Source organism: Sebastes umbrosus, chromosome 13 (genome assembly GCF_015220745.1).
Source record: "Sebastes umbrosus isolate fSebUmb1 chromosome 13, fSebUmb1.pri, whole genome shotgun sequence".
Lineage (NCBI taxonomy): Eukaryota > Metazoa > Chordata > Actinopteri > Perciformes > Sebastidae > Sebastes > Sebastes umbrosus.
In genome coordinates, this window is record NC_051281.1 from 24,879,557 (window position 1) to 24,900,492 (window position 20,936).

Here is a 20,936-nt window from a genome sequence, read left to right on the forward strand (position 1 = left end):
ACACAAAACAATGACAAATATTGTCCAGAAACCCTCACAGGTACTGCATTTAGCATAAAAAGTATGCTCAAATCATAACATGGCAAACTGCAGCCCAACAGGCAACAACAGCTGTCAGTGTGTCAGTGTGCTGACTTGACCATGACTTGCCCCAAACTGCATGTGATTATCATAAAGTGGGCATGTCTGTAAAGGGGAGACTCGTGGGTACCCATATTTTCAATTACATTTTTATTTTGTAGCCATGATATTGACTTTTGCCTTAACTACTGAAGAAAATGTATTGAATGCATATGTTTTTTTTTCCAGATGACCTTGCGTACCCAGACAACCAAACTTTTCCATCCCGCTCCATCTCCCGACTCAGCTACTCCTCATGTGGCAGTGGGAGTGCTTGGGGCCCCCAGGGCAGCAGCAGCTTTCTGCCCGGCCCTGAAGACTCAGAGGAGGATGACCACTGTCAGCACTACCCTCTCTACCAGTCCCATCTGAGCCCCTGCAGCCACACCTCCCAGGAGAGCCTTAACTCACCAAACGCTCCACCACAGGTTTCTAATATGATTCTTATTAACGTCTTTTAAGTTTCCTGAAGAAGCCTATTAATGATGCATTCAGCTCATACATCATGACACATTTTCTCCCCCACATAGTAGTATATTAGCTGCTTTTAACAAGAAGGGATTCTGGCCCTGGTGTTATTGGTATCGAATCAAAAACAATTTTGTGCCCACCCCTATTCTGCACGTATTAACACATACACACAAATATGTGTATGTGACTTGCATTTATACGGAATTGCATTTATACAGCGTAGTCTTCCGACCACTCAAAGCACTTTGCACTACATGGCCCAAATCCAATTCAAATTCCCTCTACACCCTCCCACTCTGTGGTTGAGTGAACTCTGTTTGTATTCACACTCACAGCTGAGTGAAGCAGCCTTCTTTATGGTGTAGGGTATAAATACAGCGGCCACTTCAGGACAAACTTCCCTCCCTCCGGCAAGGAAATAAATATGAGAATCAGAAATACTTTATTGATCCCCGGGGGGAAATTGAGTTACGTTTTGCTTCCATTCTAGAGTAGAAATAATAATGCTGAAAAATAGGATCTATGCATATAATGCATAAATGCAATAATATAAATACATGCATAAATAAAAATGCAAGAATAGTATAAATAAATAAGAATTCTTTGTTTAAATGTACCGTATAAATAAATGCAGTGTTAATGCCAGAGTAAACCACATTATTGGATAGCTGAATTATTGCACTAAATTATTGTACTGTTAAGTCAATATTGCGCAGTTGAAGATATAATATATTATGGGGTTATAGCTGCTGATAGGGGTAAAAAATACTAAATATATGTTGTATAGATATGAATATAATACACTGCAATCAAATGAACATACAGTATCTACCATCTTCTAGATTAGACAAGAGTATATTTTGTTTGATCCTAAATACAATCTATTTACTTTGAGTTGTTAACGTCTGTAGTCTATGACAATAAGGTAGGTGAGGAGGCGAGGAAAGGAATCAAGAATGTACAAACTGAGAAATGAAAATAGAGAGAGAGAGAGACACAGTCTAGAAGTACTAGAAACACAGCGAAGGGTTAAAGACAAGAAAACACAAAGGAAACTGCATGGGGTATGGCCCGAATCCATCTTACACAATCAGTTCCCACCACTGCAGATGTTCTGTCTGATATCAATTAACTTTACTGATGTATACACAACCCATATGGTTTTTATTGATTTATCGTAAAAGTTTAACGCGCAAGACTTTTTTTTCCTTGGCACAGTTTGAAAGTCTCTAAAAAACCTTTTTATTTGACATGTTGGTAGGGAACACACTGAATCATCTTGAAGCATTTTTGAATATTACTACCCTAGCTTGGGAATCAAATTAAAAGTGTTTGGACAAAGGGGTTGACTAAGGACAAAGTAAAAAAAAAATCAACTAGCAACATTTGACCACATGGTATAGCTCTGAGCCTACTGCAAAATGCTGCGATGGAAGGAATTTGCATCATTAAAATTAGCAATAAAGGCCATGATAAGACCATAAAGAAAACTCTTAAAACTATAATCTAATCTTGCCCTGTTTGGGTTGTAAGAAGGATCGGGTATAAACCGAACTATTTACGATCTGGACAATAATTAATTGTGGTTTTGAGTCACATTTCTGAAAGACAACAGCTAGCAAACTTCTTTTTTTTCCTTTTGATATTCCAGGCCTTTCTAGCGGCACATGTTGGACCTCTAATACACACACACAAGTTCATCCGGCTGACACGTTGAGTTGTGGGTGGAGACAGCTGCTGGATCAGAGGGGGGGTTACATACATTACATCAGTGTCTATTAATGTGATATACAACTCAGTCACTGGAAATGATCCCGACAACTGTTGCTGTTGTGTTCATGGGAAGCAAATAAAAAACAGACTTTGTTCACCATTAGTTAGGCTGATTTTCTCACTCCTGTCAGAAATCCTGATGTCCTCATGTGCCCTACAGTCGGGTGTCTTTGAGTTGATTCAGACAGGCTGTGGAACTTAAAGGAAACATTCGCTATCTTTTATGTGGATGTCCAATCAGTGTTGATGAAAAATATAGTCCACTGAAGAAATAAATTCCCCAGTGCATGCTATACTAACAGAAAGCTGAGTTCTCCTATTGTGGAGCCGTGCCAGCTATGCCTACATGTACCAGGATGGATTGCATACAAGCTGAGAGTTCGCTGTGTTACACAATAAACAAAATAAATAAACTCAAAACAAAATAAACACACAAAATGTCAATAAAGGAAATATTATTATTAGGGCTGTCATAGTTAACGCGATAATTACGTGTTAATGCAAATTCATTTTAACGCCACTAATTTCTTTAACGCATTAATGCAATTTTTCAGAGGTTGTAGTAGGCTCATTTTAAAGCTACAGTGAAGATACTGGCATCATATGAAACTAGAAAACGTAAGGGATCCATTGGTACCAACCATGTCATACTAGCTTGGGAAGGAGGCTAAATAACGCTCCAAACTTACGCTAAATTTTGGCGAAGGAAAAACTAGCATGGCTATTTTCAAAGGGGTCCCTTGACCTCTGTCCTCAAGATATATGAATGACAATGGGTTCTATGGGTACCCACGAGTCTCCCCTTTACAGACATGCCCACTTTATGATAATCACATGCAGTTTGGGGCAAGTCATAGTCAAGTCAGCACACTGACACACTGACAGCTGTTGTTGCTTGTTGGGCTGCAGTTTGCCATGTTATGATTTGAGCATATTTTTTATGCTAAATGCAGTACCTGTGAGGGTTTCTGGACAATATTTGTCATTGTTTTGTGTTGTTAATTGATTTCCATTAATGAATATATTCATATATTTGCATAAATCAGCATATTTGCCCACTCCCATGTTGATAAGAGTATTAAATACTTGGCAAATCTACCTGTAAGGTACATTTTGAACAGATAAAAAAATGTGCAATTAATGGACAATGGACAATCATGCGATTAATTGTGATTAAATATTTTAATCAATTGACAGCCCTAATTATTACACCTAAACAGAAAAATACTCTATTTCTCTCATGAACAAAAACCAAACTAACTAAACAACATAATTGCCTTGTTAACGCATTGTAAAACACACTTCATTCAAACTGAACAGAAACAAAATAAAACTCACCAAAACCATTAGTCTGTTAGTACTCTGGTTTGATCGAAATAAATCCTCAATTCAGAGTAAGATGTGAACCGGCTCTACACTGTTTCCCCCCACTGTATCTCTCTGCTGCTTAATGTTGTAAAGTAAACAAAAACACTTGCTTAGGTTCAGGAAAAAACAACAGGTTAGTCTTAAAACTACAACGTTTGAACAGTGAAAATGACACGGAACATTGTGAACACGGGACACGAACAAACAGGCTTGCTAGTTTGTTAATTCCACCATACTGTCATACAACACTGGAAAATAATCCCAACAGCAGTGCTGGGTCTAATGGTCCCTCTGCCTCACTCCTCGGCCACTTCGCCGAGAGGAGCGCTGGCTTTAGGTGTCAGTCGTCCTCTCCTCCCGAAGTAAAATTAGTCTGCCAGCGTCGTAGGGGTCCGCTATCTGGTCCCATTGGTTAATGTTAACTCTCAATTAACACTCGCGGTCCCGGAGAGTTAGTGACTGAACATATTGAGAGAAATTCGTATTTTCTTCTGCCATTGTTAAAAAAAAAAAAACAAGCCAACAAAACTTGCTAGCCAGCATTGATTAACGTGTTCAGAGAATTATTCTGCCTCCACTTAACGCTCCACCCACACAATACTTCGTCATGTTTAGTAACAGAAAAGGGGGCTATATGCAAGTCAGCAAAAAACTGTAAAAAAAATCCTCAACCATAACATTGTCTGAGCTCATATTTTGGGATGCTTTTTCGCTGTTGGAAACGTAACTAGTTTGCAATACAAGGCGTTGCGCCCCCCAGCTACCAAAGCTGAAGTAGCACTGTAGCTCTTTCTTGCCTCCAATGACGTCACGTTCACATCACTGGATGCAGGAAGAACAACAGATTTTGCAGCTGCGCCCCAAAGACACCGAGAACATAGGCAGCCGTGTTTCACAGTATATACATACTCAGATAAAGATATGGTTGAAAATCTGGGAATTTTCCCTTTTTAATGTTAATTTTTTAGGTATAACTCGGATCCTCCGAAACAAAAGATGTTCTTTGTAGTTATTAAAGATAAGGAATATGAAAACAAAGGAAGTGATTAAGCTCTGTGACCATGACAATAAAATGACCGGTGTTATCAGTCCCACCTGGCCTGTGCTGAATTCCACCTTAGATATCTGGTGTCATGGCGAATTTGACTCACAGCTGGGCAACACACTGACTGAGAAACACAAACAGGATACTGCAGATAACATGTGCCAGTCAGATATCAAAAACAGCCGTGATATTTTGCATTGGCTGCGCTTTCCACTCCTCCTGCATACGCTTCCCCGCTTGATTCTGATCTGGAAAACATTTAAGTCGCCAAGCGAGGCTGAAAGTCAACTGATGTATCCAATTTGATTGTGTTTGTTGGACAAGACATCGGCATGCATGAGTCAAGAAGTGCTTACATGTTTAATATACAGACGAATGACAAATAGAAGGAATTAATGAGCAGAGATGCACAACAATGGAGGCTTCCAAGATACGAGGGCTCACTGAATGCTTTCATGTCCAGATCGAGATCTCAACCCAACTGAAGACCTAAGGGACATTTTGGACTGACTGTGCTATGACGTGTCAGCACAGGAGGCCTTTCAGTCTTTTTCAGTCATCCGTCTCACACGCGTCTGATGGAACAGACATGCTTCTAAAATACAGCTGTATAAACAGGGTGCCCCCAGCACCTATAATGATGAGCCTATAGGTCTTCATAATGATGAGGTTATAGGTCATCATAATGATGAGGTTATCGGGCCGTTAGAGAAGCGAGCTTGAGGCTGGAAGGTCGCTGGCTCAATCCCCCAGACCGGCAGGATAAATCTCGGTGGGGAAAGTGAAAAGCAGCGCCTGCCCCTCCCTTATTACCACTACTGATGTGCCCTTGAGCAAGGCCCTTATACCCAACCGCTCCAGAAGATCAAACTATGGTTGTACTGGGCAGCTTCCAGGTGTGAATGTGTAACTGTGTGAATGTGATCAGGGCGTTCCTGAAAAAGAGAGCATTGCTCTCAGTGAACCTCCCCCTGAATAAATAAAGGTAAAATAAAAATAAAAATAGGCGGGTTAGGTTAGGCATAGGATCATGGTCATGGTTTAGGTCTTCGAATCCTAGGAATAAGCGGATTAGAGAGGCGGGATTTCAACATAGTCTGAGAGGAACTGTTTGTTTGAGAGGCACTTCCTCAGGCAAGAAAGTCCCTTTAACTTCCAAGATACTGTATGTCTCATGTCTTCTTGACTTCCTGATTGTTTCTGTACCCAGGGACCCCTAAAAGGTGTTATTGCATTATGTCTAGGGCTGTCAATCGATTACCATATTTAAACGCGATTAATCGCATGATTATCGCAAATTAATCGCACATTTTTTATCTGTTCAAAATGTACCTTAAAGGGAGATTTGTCAAGTATTTAATACTCTTATCAACATGAGAGTGGGTAAATATGCTGCTTTATGCAAATGTATGTATATATTTATTACTAGAAATCAATTGACAACACAAAACAATTACAAATATAGTCCAGAAACCCTCACAGGTACTGCATTTAGCATAACAAAATATGCTTAAATCATAACATGGCAAACTGCAGCCCAACAGGCAACAATAGTTGTCAGTGTGTCAGTGTGCTGACTTGACTCTGACTTGCCCCAAACTGCATGTGATTATCATAAAGTGGGCATGTCTGTAAAGGGGAGACTCGTGGGTACCCATAGAACCCATTGTCATTCACATATCTTGAGGTCAGAGATCAAGGGACCCCTTTGAAAATGGTCTTGCCAGTTTTTCCTCACCTAAATGTATCATACATTTGGAGCGTTGTTTAGCCTCCTTCCCCACAAGCTAGTATGACATTGGTTGGTACCAATGGATTCCTTAGGTTTTCATACGATCCCAGTATCTTCACTCTGGCTTTAAAACTGAGCCCGCTACTACCTAAAAAGTTGTGTTAATGCGTTAAAGGAATTAGTGGCGTTAAAACAAAGTTGCGTTAACGCGTTATTATCACGTTAACTTTAACAGTCCAAATTATGACCCATTATCCAAGAGAACATTTCTTTTATTTCATCAATAGTACACAGTATCATTTTTAGTTTTTTAACTTCCTCTCTCTATGCATCTGGACTGTTGTTTCTCCATCCAAGTCATTTTCGAGCGGACCCTCTCAATTACATTGAAATCAGATTTGGAGAGGAGGTGATTTGGCTCAGAGCTCAGACTCTGATGATGTTTGATTTGTTCAGTCTGAGTGAAATTGATATCATATGGCTTGCTGTTCATAACAGCATCATGTAAACTATCAACTGTACATCTTGTTTTGAAACTATTAATACATGTGTTTTGTCATTTCTTGTCTTGAGTTCTCCAATTTATGTTTCTTAATACAATCAATTTTCTATGCTTCTGAAATCTGCTAACATTTCTTTATCCTATCTTGCCTTCATCATCTGACTGTAGCCTCCCTGACTCTCCCTGTCTTTCTCCAGATCACTGACCTGAACAGACGCATGTCAGCCATTGAGACCCTTTTGAACCATTTGGAGCAGACGGTCACCTCAACATACGATGAGGTAAATCCATTAAATATCACACCGCAGTTGCCAAATAATCATCATAATCATCATCAAATCGCAAAGCCCAGCTGTTGCAGAAGGAGGCTTTGGGAATTATATGAGGAAGAGAATGAAAGTTTAAACCAAAAAAACATTAAAACAGCTGGCAACAACATGCTTATATAACCATAGCAACAGGGACTGTGATTAGTGCTTTGTTTCCAGCTGGTCTCATTACATATGACGTAAAGTACAGTAGAAAGTAACATCCTAACAATAGAGGAGTGAGCAACAAATAATCAGTTTTATTAAACTACACGTGAAATATGAACCTTGCAATTTACTGGCCACAGAAATGCATGCAAGTTCTTCTAGTCATTAATCTTTAATAAACAATGTGTTTTGGTGAGGCACCTTTTCAAATGTTGAAAGTTTAGAGTATATAAGAACATTATGATAGAAGTATATGATAGCCATCCCCATGCTCTATTAGGTCTCATAAGTTGTTGCTGTAATTTTTGGGTTGATATCATTTGTTACACAGATTTTGTGCTAAATTTTAAAAAAAAATACCATTTGAGAATTGATAAAAATTATCAATAATCCCTCCAAAATACCACTTTAAGTCACCAAGACATTGAGGAACACCAAAGAAAAAGCCATGCTGTGATTTGGGATAAAAAACTTTTGACATTTGGAGTTTTCTGCAAGAAATGCATTTTTCAGCAATTGGATGGCGAGTGTTTCTGTTATGTAAACTGCTCAGAAACCCCCTTATTGTCAATCTAGCTAGGGAAAGCCATCCATCCTCTGAATGCTCTAGGTCTCTAATTTGTGGTTGTAAAGTTTCCTGAGGCTCTGATTATCCTAGAGGTCACCAAAGGTAATTTTATACAGTGAGGTCAAATTTAAAAGAATTGTCTCACTCTATGAAATGGCTACTATGGGGACTAACATCATCACACATGAATACAGCTGGGCTCATTGGATCCACAAGAGTCTCAGCTTTGCAGAGATACCCAATTTATCCTATCCCAGGACTGTTTATGGACCCCAGTATGCAGAAATATTCAAACACACCATTTTTAGAATAGGCATAAAAAACACATTATACTGCATTCAAAACTTTTCATTCAGATATCTTGAGGTCGTAGGTAAAGGGACCCCTGTGAATATGGCCATGCCAGTTTTTACCTCACCAAAATTTGGCTTTGGAGAGTTATTTGGCCTCCTCCCGACAAGCTAACCTGACATGCCAATAGATGCCCTAGGTTATCTAGTCTCATATGATACCAGTATCTTCACTCTGAGCCTGCTACAGCCCCTGAAAGACAGTAATGTTGTTCGAGTTTGAGAGTGTAATGCTGCATTTATAAATATTTCCATATGAACAGTGGCTCGAATGGCTATGTGTAAAGGGAAAGGAGTTGCTCCTTAATGACAAACACATGTCAGCTTTACACAGTGATCATATGTCAGTGTCATGTTTACAGCTTATTACGGCCCCCAAGTGGCCAAAAAAACATAAATCAATGCAGCTTTAAACGTCAACTTTCTCAGTGTAGTTTAAACAGTTCAACCTTGTGAATGCATGTTACCTTTCTTCTAACCTGCTGCTAAAGAGAAACATGACCTGAGGCTTTATTTATTTGATTATTTTGATTTTAGATAATGCTGCTCCCTCCTCATAACGAGGTATTTTATTTGCAGCTCATAGTCCTCTCATTGAGGGTGATGTCTCATGTGGGTTTGGTGTCTGTTTTTTATTGGGACATGGGTTCTGAAATCCACACTAATATCATCAGATAATGAGCCAACCCACAAAAACAGCAAACCGTAAACGAAGCTCGCCTGGTAATTAGTGGCTATTCTGCTTCAAATGAGAGCCATGCTTGATAGACTCATGACTCTTCCTCTCTGTTGTGGTGAAGCATGCACAGCTTAAATCATTTTGCATATAGCACATGTATCGCCGGTGTTGTCGGAGCAGAGTGCACGCAACACGTGTGTGTTAATGTCCATCTGATTAGTGTAACAGGAGAGTTACTCGTACTTGTCATGTATCCATGTACGTTATGATCCATCTATTCGTCTTCTAGACCTGCTACTTCCTGTTTTAGGTTAATAAGTCAACATTGACTTTTGGTTTCACACGGGACACTAACATTGGTCTCCTGGGTGAAAGTCCTTTGTTTTTTGACCCATCCAACCACTCCGTCCTCATCCTTACGCAGACTTTGTCGCTCTTTATACTATGTCACCTGACTTCCGGAGCAGTTTCTCCGAGCGTCTCATATTGCCTTGGATGGGTTTACATTTGCGGTGGTTGAAAGCCCAGACGATTGCTGGTATTATAGTACAGTATTATAAATGAAAATGTAGTTACCATGCTATTCATCTTGCTTAATCCCTGAGGCATTGTGCCGACTGCTTTCACTCAAGCAACGCAATTTAAATCAAACAAAGACACAAAATAGAGTGCTCTGAGGATGACATATTTTTGTAGGCCAACTCGGAAGTTAATGCAATTTTTCCATTGGGTTTAGGATCATTGCAGAAAATAAGCTCTGTGGCAAACAGATGATTATTATGGTACTTACAAATTTAGTTCCTTAAGATAATCTTCACAAATGAACACCACTTTTATGATTTTTTAAGTGTAAATGCAATCGCCAGAAGTAAAAAGCTAACGTTAGTGATGACGTTTAGTAGTTTCACTTAGCTACTTGTTATAAAAGTTTCAAAATTGCCGAGTGGGATATTTACTAATGTATTTTATGTAGAACAAAACGTTAAAACCTCTGCACCACTCTATATAAACTTTCAATAAAGGCATGATTTTTCTCAGCCACATATTCTCTGCTCCGTTCTCACAGACCAGCCAGGCTCCTCTGACTCCAAACAGCACCTCTCCTCTCCCTCAGTGTGAGGAAGTGGACTTAGAGGAGCAGCAACTGAGACAGAAGCTGCACGAGATGACGGACAACATTAGCGACCACAGCCTAACCTCTGATGAGGACGAGCCCAACGGACCACATTCCTCCCAAGAGATCCCAGCGTGGAGGAGCCCAGAGGGGGATGCCAAGCCCACCAGAATACCCACCAGACCCACATCCAGAACGAGCATCGTTCTCTGCAGACTTGAGGAAGAGCAGCCTCAGCTGACCGACTCTCAGAAGGTAGCGGTAGAATTAAATGAGCAGCAGAGGGAAATAAAAGTCTGTATTCACAACACAAGTATTTGAATTTGCCAGAAAGTTCATCAGAAACATATACTGCACATCTGGCCTGTTGCACATTCTGTGCTTTAAGAAAACAGCCTGGCTCATGAAATACCATACCACTTCTGCAGGAATCCACTTGAAGCACATGTTGTAGTCATAAATCAAGTCACTCTGCCTTAGCATTTATTTTTCCTTTGCAGCCATCGCTCCCAGATTTCCTGAAACACAGAATGGACTAGTAAAATAACGGCTTCTTAGTTGCTGTGCTAAGCTGCCTGTACTGTTTTCACTGGCATTTATTTCCCTTAAAAGTAACAACAGACCAGTTCAAACTGCATGCCCTCTCTTCAGGGTTTAAAGTATCACATACCACTAGTTTGGAGAACACACTCCTCTGACGTTTTAACCTGATAAACTGGTGAAGCTGTTGCAGCGTGACTGTCTTGTTTCCAGTATGCCTGAAAGGCGCAAAGGTCAACTGTTATCAACCTCTGATCTCCCAGCAGCCCTTTTGTTCTGCTTATTATCAACCCAAATAGCTTTTTCTGCTTCATTTACTATAGTGAACTTTGAATGACAACTTGCCTTCACAGGATAAGATGCTGTTTACATAATAAATACTAAGACCTCGTTTTGCTGCTGCAGCTGAGGTTGTTGTAGTTTACATGATATGGCTGACTTGAAAAATTCATCCTTTCAGATAAGGTCCCTTCGGACTTTTCATCAAACTATTGCTCCATAACAAGTCCTCCAACAGAACCACGTTATTTGTCGGCGCTTCCCAAAACTGTTAAAAATGAAATGTGTGATGAATGGTTGGAAATTGACGGAAAGTACACATTCACAAGACAAGAGCCAATGCTAAACAATCATTTTCTGAAAATACTCTGAACACATAGTTTCAATCGGTAATGTTAAGAAACTAGCAATAAGTAAGCTAGATTTTAAAAAAGATTCAACCAAAGAACCCAGCCCAGTGTTACCGACTCTTTTCCAATGAAAGTAGCCAGCAGCACTAGCTCCAAAAGTCCCTAAATCTAGAGAGAAGGTCACCAAGTCAGCAACACTGACAGTCCGTCCCTTCAGGCCGCCCTCCGAAGCCACTCCCCTAAAATTATCATTATGAACATAAACATGACTATTGTTAGTTCTCACAGCTGTCAAGCTAGCAGCGTGTGGAAGACTCTGGTGACGCACAATGCAGGCGATCCAATCTTCTTCTTTTTTTGGTCAGAATAATTTATTGATTGCTGTCGGGATGTAATGAGAATTTCAACAAATATATCAAACATGTTTTTGAAGATTGCAAACTCTGGCTTTAAATAAAAACATATATTTGAAATGAGATAATGATATATTGGCTGATCGGCTTCCTTTTTTTACGTAAACAAATCATTGAAATATCAAATAATAGTCTATTAAATATTTTTAAAGAATTGTAACTAAAATATGTACTGAGCAGGATCTTTTTACAGTAGAATAACAAACTTGTCAAACTTGTCAAATATTTGCTGCTGTAAGAATTTTAACATAGGACACAGGCACATAGTTACAGTGTTGCATGCTAATGAAGGATACACCAAAACCTTAGTTGCCTGAAATACTGTTTATCATGTCAGTGTTCCAAGGTGTCAACTCTCTTTTCAGTAATTAAATAATTAATGGGATCTTATGTTCAAACAAGAGTCTGGTCAGGGTTCACTGGTGGCCTCAGGGTTAAAGCACTGACTGTGAAAATCCCCGACTGTGGAGTCCATCGGGAACCTTTGTTGCTTGTCATTCCTCTTTTTCTCATCATTTCTCATCATCTCTCTACTGTTGATTCTTAAATGAAGGCATAACATGCCCCAGCAGCCACACAAAAAATCATTTTATGAATTTTTGATGTGAAAAACAAATTAACATTTTTTTTTAATTTCCTCACATTCTTGTAGGCAAACCAGTCAACAGAGAGCCCGGAGGGCAAGTGTCTCCCCCTAAAGGAGGGGTCAAAGGCAAGCTTCAAAGGCTCAACAGCCTTACTGGTTGAGCTGGAGGACCAGGTAGCTCAAGCAGCTGCCAACGTCCAGAACGCCCAGAGTGAGGTAAGGAAAAACCAGAAACTTGGTTAAGCTTATTGATATAAGATTTGTTTCGAAGAGACAGAACAGTGTGCACAGTCACTGTCTCTCTTTTTATCCCCAAGGTATTTTACATAGAGGACAGAATTGCTGCCCTGGGCGCTGCCGGCATGCAAGTGGATAAAAGAAGAAGGGTAAAGACATTTATTTTATTTGAGTCTTAAGTCAGAGGTTTTGAGACAGCTGTTTAAAATCATTATATGAAAATGTTGGCATATATAAAATACTTTTCATATTGTATAAAATCAGAGTTATTTTGAGAAGCCGAGCCATACTTGCCAACCCTCAGATTTTCCCGGGAGACTCGCATTTCTCCCGATATATGTACATTTTTCACATCTTTTTTCCTTTTCGCTGTCTCGACCTGTTTCTGGTACTGTACAGTTGTCGCGTTGTGTCTGAAAAGGCCTTCGGTGAGTGAGAGACTATGAGAGAAATGGAGAGTAGAAAGAGATACTCCAGCAGGGGCAAAAAATGAATGAATGAATGAAAACAGATGAATATTTCAGTTTTCTTTCCTGAGAATTAAAAGTAAAATTAAATGTAAGCCTATTTAACAAAAAATGCTGTTGCAGTGTACTTATTATTTTGTTATTTTCATTCTTTAAAAGTCACCAGAATGCAGGAAACAAAGTCTCTGAAACTCAAATTTCTCTGGGTAGGACCCCCAGACCCCCCACTTTGGTTATTTTTGAAGTCTCAAGGTTGGCAAGTATGAGCCGAGCTGTTCTGAAGGCAGCTTTAATCCTACTGGTTGACTTAAAGCTACAGTCGGTAACTTTAATAATTTAATAACTTTTTGTTATATTTGCTCAAACTGTCACCATATCCTGACAGATGCACATTATAATTCTACAGATAATCTGTGATGAAATTATACTCCTCGGCCTCCTTTTAGTGCTCCTAATGACATTTACAAGATCCTACCTCGCCCGAAAGAAAACAACCAATCAGAGCTGAGGAGTCTCTACAATACATCTTGTAGTGTAATGTTTAGCTGTACAATGAGAAAGTTCGCCCGGCTGGTGGGCGGTGCTTGGTATTTCCTCAACTGATCTCAACATGGCGGCCGGGTCACAAACTTTCTCATTTTATAGCTAAACAGTACACTACAAGATGTTTCTGAAAACATTTGAGGCGAGAAATAGGCATTACAGTAACAGAATATTGATTCATAGTTGATCAGCGCTGCCTAGTTTGACAGTTTGATTGGAGTTCATGAGTTTGGCGAGCAGTAATTGACAGCTGCTGTAGAGACTCCTCAGCTCTGATTGGTTGTTTTCCTTTGGGCGCGGTGGAATCTTTAGGAGCACTATTAGGAGGCAGAGGAAACAGATTTTTTCACAGATTATCTGTTTCATGTACTAGTGTCAGGATATAGTGACATATAGCAAATATGACAAAAAGTTATTTTTATTAAAGTTACTGACTATAGCTTTAACGACTTGACATTGTGGTCCTGAGTATGACTTCCAGTTGGCCCCGCCATCTTAGATTCAAACCAACCAATAAGATCATTTCCATCTCCTCAGCAGATCTGTCTCTGATAAATATTTCCACCCTCCAAGGAGCCAAAATGGCTGATAGGCCATATATTTCTCACATTCTCCCTTTTTTCTTTTCTGTTTGTTATCTTCTTTGGTGTCTTCTAGTCTGCAATCCCGATCCAAGCAAGAAGACATTCCCACATCTTTCCCACAAGTAAGAACCGACTCTGCTGCCCTTGAGCACGATCCCCAGGGCCTTCGGTCTGACTCAAAACATCTTAACCTTGTTAAACTTAGAGAACATGATGATCTATTTTGTGAGCTGGTGAAAACTGTGTCTTATTGTACTACAGCTTTCATTTTCCCAGCCGTATGTCAGATAATCAAATAATCTACATGCAGAAGTCCCACAGGCATATTTTGTACTACTGGGAGAATATTTTTGAGCCAGAATAGTGGGAATAAAAAAACATTTGTTAACCTTACAGGAGGTCATTGCCTCTGAGCAGCTCGACTGGGGCAATTTGGACTCAAGTATTGTTGTTAAGGGAGGACTGAACGCCTCTAATTCACTTTCCCAATTATTGTTATTCTCCCTTCGGGAATTTTACAATTTTAGGTTTGTAACAAAATTACAGAGGAAACTACAATCTGTCTTCATTACTGTACTAAGTTTAAAAATAGAGAGCCAGTAGAACATGGATGTACGATGTAATTGCTGTATGTTTGCAGGCCAGGTGGACAGGTTTGTGAGGAACTCCTTCTACAGGGGCTCCCTGACACAGAGGAACCCAGTGGCCAAGCCCAAGACCAGGGCTCTCTGTGCGGTATGACCCCGCTATACGGTGCCGGGTGCAGGGAAGAGTTCGGTTCCAACATTATATAGCTACCATTTGGAGAAAAAAAAGCCTCATCTACACTGACAAAAGTATTAATAGCAACAACAAAGAAAATAGAATAGTCTGGATTGTCTGTCTTAAAGATATTGAAAGTTATTGCCGAGAGATAGATGAGAAGATCAATACCACTCTCATGTCTGAGAGTGGTATTGATTTTCTCATCTCTTGGTGAGAAAACAAATAAGTGTATTTCCAAAAATGTGGCTCCATTTTTTTTTTCCAAATGGATTTATTGTTGGAAACAAACTCTTCATTTACTGGTTACACTGGGCTTTGACTTCTTCTGCTGGTGTATCGCCTCGTGGTTGGTTTCCGTTCAGGCTTTGTGGCGCTTTTATATAAGTGTATTTCCTTTCATTTTTTGCTTTTTCTGTTTCAATCAAATGTGCAAATTAATATCTTGCATTATTGAGAATGTGTGATCAATGTGCCAACTTTATTCCGTTATTCAAGCTAATATCAAGTTGTTTCATTTTCTTAATTCGTTATACAAGATAAGGACCAAATCTTTTTCTGAGTACTTGTATTAATTACTATGTTTTCTACTTTTACACACGTCTTGCCTGACTTTAAAAAAAAAACAGCGCATGGATCCTGTCAAAACAACTGAAAACCATCACATTTTGAATTAGATAAGGGAAAAAAACAATGAATATGAACAGTGCATGGCTGTTTACTGTTAAATACCTTAATGTGTTTTCTATTATGAGAATTTAAAACACATTTGCTTGCATTACACATACTGTATCTGTCTGGAGGGGTGTCACTAGCTAGACTGCCAAATTTCTGAAAAGTACTTAAAGTTAATGATAAATATTTGAAAGACAGCCATGTAATATACTTCTCGGGTGTATCCTGTTTAATACGAAATCTTCTCCACCATGAATGAGTTACTTTTCACAGTTCTTAAACTTTTATTAGTGTGGGAAGTAAATGCAACAATATCCAAGCTGCAGGTCCAGTCTCAAGCAGTCCAGGAAGCTAAAACCCCTTTTCTGTTGTAAACATGATGGCATATTTTTCTGAGTAGGTGAAGGCGGAATAACACGTTGGCTAATGCTTCTTTAACAATAGCTGAAGAAAATACGAGTTTCTCTGAATATGCGTAGTCACTCACTCTCAGGGAGCGTGAGTGTTAGTGTTAAGACTTTGACTTATAAAAAAAAAAAGTCTTACAAAATTGGCGATGCGTTTCAGAGATGGAGAGAAAATGTTGCTGTAGTTTAGCTATTACTAACCGCAGCCAAAGGCTCACAGCTGCAGCTATGGTTGGCAGAAGGCAACATTTTCTCTCCATCTCTGAAACGCTTTGCCGATTTTGTAGATCGCTAGAGCCTTGAATCACAGTTTGTCATCTCAAATGTATGCAATATGGATTCTGGCACCCAACAATGCAGCAAGATGACATTATCGACGTGTAACTTTAGCCCATTACTCTGAGGTGATTCGTATTTTCCTCCAGTCTTTCCTTTGTTTTGCCTCCAGCTAACACCATGACGTAATCATGACGTCGGCTGTAAAAGGGTCTATAGATCACTGATAAATGAAAGCTTTCATTTTCGTTTGACTGTCACTATTTGCTCAGTAACCACCCTCCATAGACTTCTCTAAACACTTGTTGTATTTTAGGATGAAACAATGAATGGGGTTGATTTCCCCTTTAATGTGCTTCAAATATGTTGTCAATTTCCTGTTTCCTCCGCCTGGGTAATCACTCACAACCCTCACATCTCACACAATGACTCATTATGGTTAAGGTTAGCATAGAGATTATAGACCTTGTAGTTACTCATGTATTTATGTTTGTGTCTCAGTTGCTATGAATGATTTCATGGCTAACAATGAATTCATTAACCCAATCAAAGCACGAAATGATTGACTATCTAATTCTAAAGAGCCAATCATCATCTGTTTCTGTCTGTCTCTCTCTGTTTGCAGAAACCGGTAATGACGCAGGGCTCATGAGACGGAGGCTGAGCATCATATGACCACATGTGTTATTGCTGTTGGTGATAAACTGAAATTCAGCTGGGAATGAAAGAGATTCCTAATTCAATTTCAGAGACTGTCAACAGGGATGGTAGTGCTTACATTTATATTTAAAAGTTTCCCTGTGATGTTGTTATGTTATTTTACTGGATTAGATCCGTACCGTAAACTTGCAAGTTGTCTTTGCCTTAATGCACAAAAGCATTAACATTTGCTGTTTTAATCTGAAATCTAGTTATTTATTCCACTGTTTACACGGTACAAATGAAAACATTGAAACCAAATTAAAATGTTTCCAGATTAAAGCAACATTTTAAATTATGCTATTTGCAGACAGTCCAAAAGCTGTGCAATCACAAACTACAACTCAAGAAGAAAGATCAAAATTTGAATGATATCATAGCAAGTAAGCCTCAGGCGGCAACATCCGGTTCTGAAAAGTGAAGCCAATGCGGAAGTACCTTAAACTTGCATTCTCTCTAACAGCCAGCAGGGGGCGACTCCTCTGGTTGCAAAGAGAAGTCTGATGAGAAAGTGAGCCTATACTTCTCACTTGATTTATTACCTCAGTTAACATTGTAAACCAACCCGGTCGCCAACAATTTTTTTGGCATTAGACATTTCTCCAAACCACAGATACGTTGAATGGCGACGTTTCTGAAGCAAAAATACATTTCATAAATCCGTTTCATATCAGCCTTGTATCACGCTTGCAGAAATGCAATGCCACGTGGTTTACGCTGTGAAATGATTGGTTAGGCTAAGGCAACAAAACTATTTGGTTAAGGTTAGAAAAAAGATCATGGTTTGTGTTCAAATAATAATGTAACAACATAACGTAACGTACCAACCATAACAAAACAAAGAAGCAACAAAACCACTATAGTTAGGTTTAGGAAAGAACTACATGACTGGGCTTAAAACTACTACATTTGTACAGTGAAAATGACACTAGGACACGAACGAACAGCCGATTGTAACATGACGCACGGGACACCAACAGCGGTCTCCTGGATGAAAGCCTTGTGTTTGTTGGACTCATCCACCTATAGTTCTTTTCAGTATTTATATATATTCTAATATTGTTGTGATGTATATGAATCAAATAAATATAGACAGTGATGCACATTGCTTGTGTGTATTATGACACAATATCTAAAGGCATTTATAGTATACTTGTGAATTTTAAAATATTGTCTTTATATATTTATACCAATAAGAGCTTTAATGACTTTTTACTCTTGTACACAATCAGTAGTTTTATGTTAAAGGGATACTTTGGGTGTTTTGAAGTGGGGTTGTATGAGGTACTTATCCATAGCCAGTGTATTACCTACAGCAGATGGCAGATTTTTTAGGTGAGCCTTTCTTTTTTAAGTGGCTATTTGCCGTCCACAGCAGTACATTGCTTTGCTCTCGTGTTGGTACTCCTGTCTGTTTCTCCAAACTGGGGGCGTGCCGACCGTCATCTACTGTAGGTAATACACTGACTATGGAGAAGTACCTCATACAATCCAAATGAAAAAGATCCGAACTGTCCCTTTGACTTGTCTCTTATTTATAAGGCGGTACAGCTGTATACTCAAACTGCATTTGAAAATGTTCCTAAAAATGGGGTCTTATGGTTAATATATAACATTGACAATATACTGTATATGATTAGTCTATCTGATATTTCAGGAACTATTTGAAAGTGAATGATACACATTATACATTTATAAATGTTCATGTTAATTTTTTTCATACAGATGATAAAGAAATTTGATGATGGTTTAATGACTTTCATTAACTGTTTGCACATACATACGGGTGACAAACTAAAGGACAAACCTAAATTAAAGATTGGAGAAACACACAAATGCAGACGCTTCCATGCAGGTTACAAAGGGGTCACTGGATGACGATGATATTAATCAAATCCTATGGCATTTACAGTCACAGATTTTCCTTAAATTAGTCGCCCATCTGTAGATTTTTAAAATGGTATCCTGTTTTGCTGTGTTTTTTTAGTTAAAACTCACTTTAATTATATGTGTAATTCTAATTATACAGTAACATTGTCTGATTAGTCTTATTAAATTATTTACAAACTAAGCGGATGCTGTCATTTTATCTTTTTTCTTTTTTCTTTGTTGGGGGGGGCTATACAAATAAATTGACTTGAAATAAATTGACTTAATACTAACTACTAATGTAGTTTGTGACCTTCGTGACCATACAGTCAATGTGACATCAAACAGCATTTTCTACAGCAGCTCTTCAGTACATTTGTTTTCCGCTGTTGCCTCAGCCTGTAGCAGAACTGCATTATCTCTCAAATCAGGCTTTGTTTGTTGATATAATGATGACAGCTTCCGATAACATTCCTACTTGCCTGTAATGGTTCCTGGGTGTGGGATCATCACACAGTCCTCTTACATATTGTCTTGCTGTTGCTGGTCATGCATTTACATAACTGAACAGCCCTGATTGTTCCTTGAATCCAGAGGGAGGATAACATCACTGTGCACTCGACTGATGCTTTCCTTGATCTTTTAGGAAATGGACATTCCAGAGGCTATTTTACAATACAGAAATATTAAAGTAGAAATACACAACATGTTCATATCAATAACATGACTCACAATATATAATTATAGCGTTGGTTTTATGAAAACATTTGCTTCTCTGAAAATGTATTTACTGTTTGAAATCCTCGGACATCCAAAAATACACAATTTATGGAATAGTGTAAGCTACTCTTTTGTGGCAATGGATAAAGTCATTATTATCTCCTTCCAATACTCCTGTATGGTTGGGCATTCCCAGAGTCAATGTTGCTTTTGTGCAGAAAATCTCACACATGGCCACTTTAAAGTTTGACTTTGCATCCAACAGCACCCCAACATCCAAAATACTCTTGGATTTGGATTTGGTGCTGTTTGGTGCACTATTGTCATAAAAGCCAGGTCACACACAGATTGGGCAGCTCCATTAGGAAATATTGTGTATGGTTTATTGTTCTTGAGAGGCGGATGACATCAGCATACCAACACGTCCTCCTGCTGGAATATAAAGAGGTGATGGAACAGCGGATAAACTGACACACCACAACCTCATCGAGCAGGTGAGAGCTCGCTCAGAAACAACACAGTCTTTGGTCTTTTAGTCTCACCACAGTATTTGCTTGTGTCCACTCATTGGGATTTACAACAGGCCGTCACTTCTTTCACACCCAGATGGAGAGAAGGATTTGTTCCGGTTCAGTCATCATTCCTGCTCCTGTTCAGCTCTGTCGGTTTTTACTGGGAGGTAGTGAAACAGCCAGTGGAGTTTGGTTTGGCAAACTATCCGAGAAAATATCTTCCAAACGGTAATTCTTCACATTTTTTCAATATTCCTGTGAGTTGCAAAATCAGGTCAAATGTTGTATTGCAGTAATACCAAAGTGGAGCCAGAAAGTCAGTTTAAGGAGATTAAACTGCCAGTTTAAGGAGATTTCTCCAGAGATTAAGGAGAAGAAAATCCTTCAGAAATTAGTGCTCAAGCATCAAAAGGGATCTTTAAATGAGAGATCCAATGTTTGGACTACATGCATGTGACGGGAAACTCTGCAAGTTCCAGTGATTTGCTATTGACACATTGATGTCTGCAATGGAAATGTATGACTACTCTGTGAATTCAAAATGAAATCTCCTTGTAGTGTACTTCATATCAGCTGTAAACTGACATTTGACACCATGTTCTGGGTTCAGATGTGACTGTTTTTATGTTTGTTGTTTGGCTGCAGGTCGAGCTGCTATGAAGGTGTTTGCATTGCTCTATGCTGTCTTGCTGCTGCTGAGTCAAGCTCTGAGTGGATCTCACCAAGACCGTTCCATGAGTATCAGAAGTAAGATGTGAATTATATGTTCAAAATCAACATGAATAAGACATTATGAAACCAATAGTAATCTGAATAAAT

The 20,936-nt window shown here is 39.1% G+C and overlaps 1 protein-coding gene across 3 annotated transcripts in view; it reads left to right on the top strand.

The window, feature by feature from the left end:
- The window catches only part of mlphb (melanophilin b), a 49,944-nt gene extending 32,165 nt beyond the window's left edge, over positions 1-17,779 (top strand). For 2 of the 3 annotated variants that reach the window (XM_037788834.1, XM_037788836.1), the window contains 8 exons: positions 310-548; positions 7,209-7,292; positions 10,151-10,453; positions 12,433-12,582; positions 12,684-12,752; positions 14,271-14,319; positions 14,838-14,932; positions 16,943-17,779. In XM_037788834.1, the coding sequence (XP_037644762.1) occupies positions 310-548; positions 7,209-7,292; positions 10,151-10,453; positions 12,433-12,582; positions 12,684-12,752; positions 14,271-14,319; positions 14,838-14,932; positions 16,943-16,969 (1,016 nt within the window). In that variant the 3' untranslated portion in view covers positions 16,970-17,779. The remainder of the gene's footprint in view (positions 1-309; positions 549-7,208; positions 7,293-10,150; positions 10,454-12,432; positions 12,583-12,683; positions 12,753-14,270; positions 14,320-14,837; positions 14,933-16,942) is intronic. The other variant, XM_037788835.1, reaches the window with a different exon arrangement.
- Positions 17,780-20,936: the final 3,157 nt, after the last annotated feature.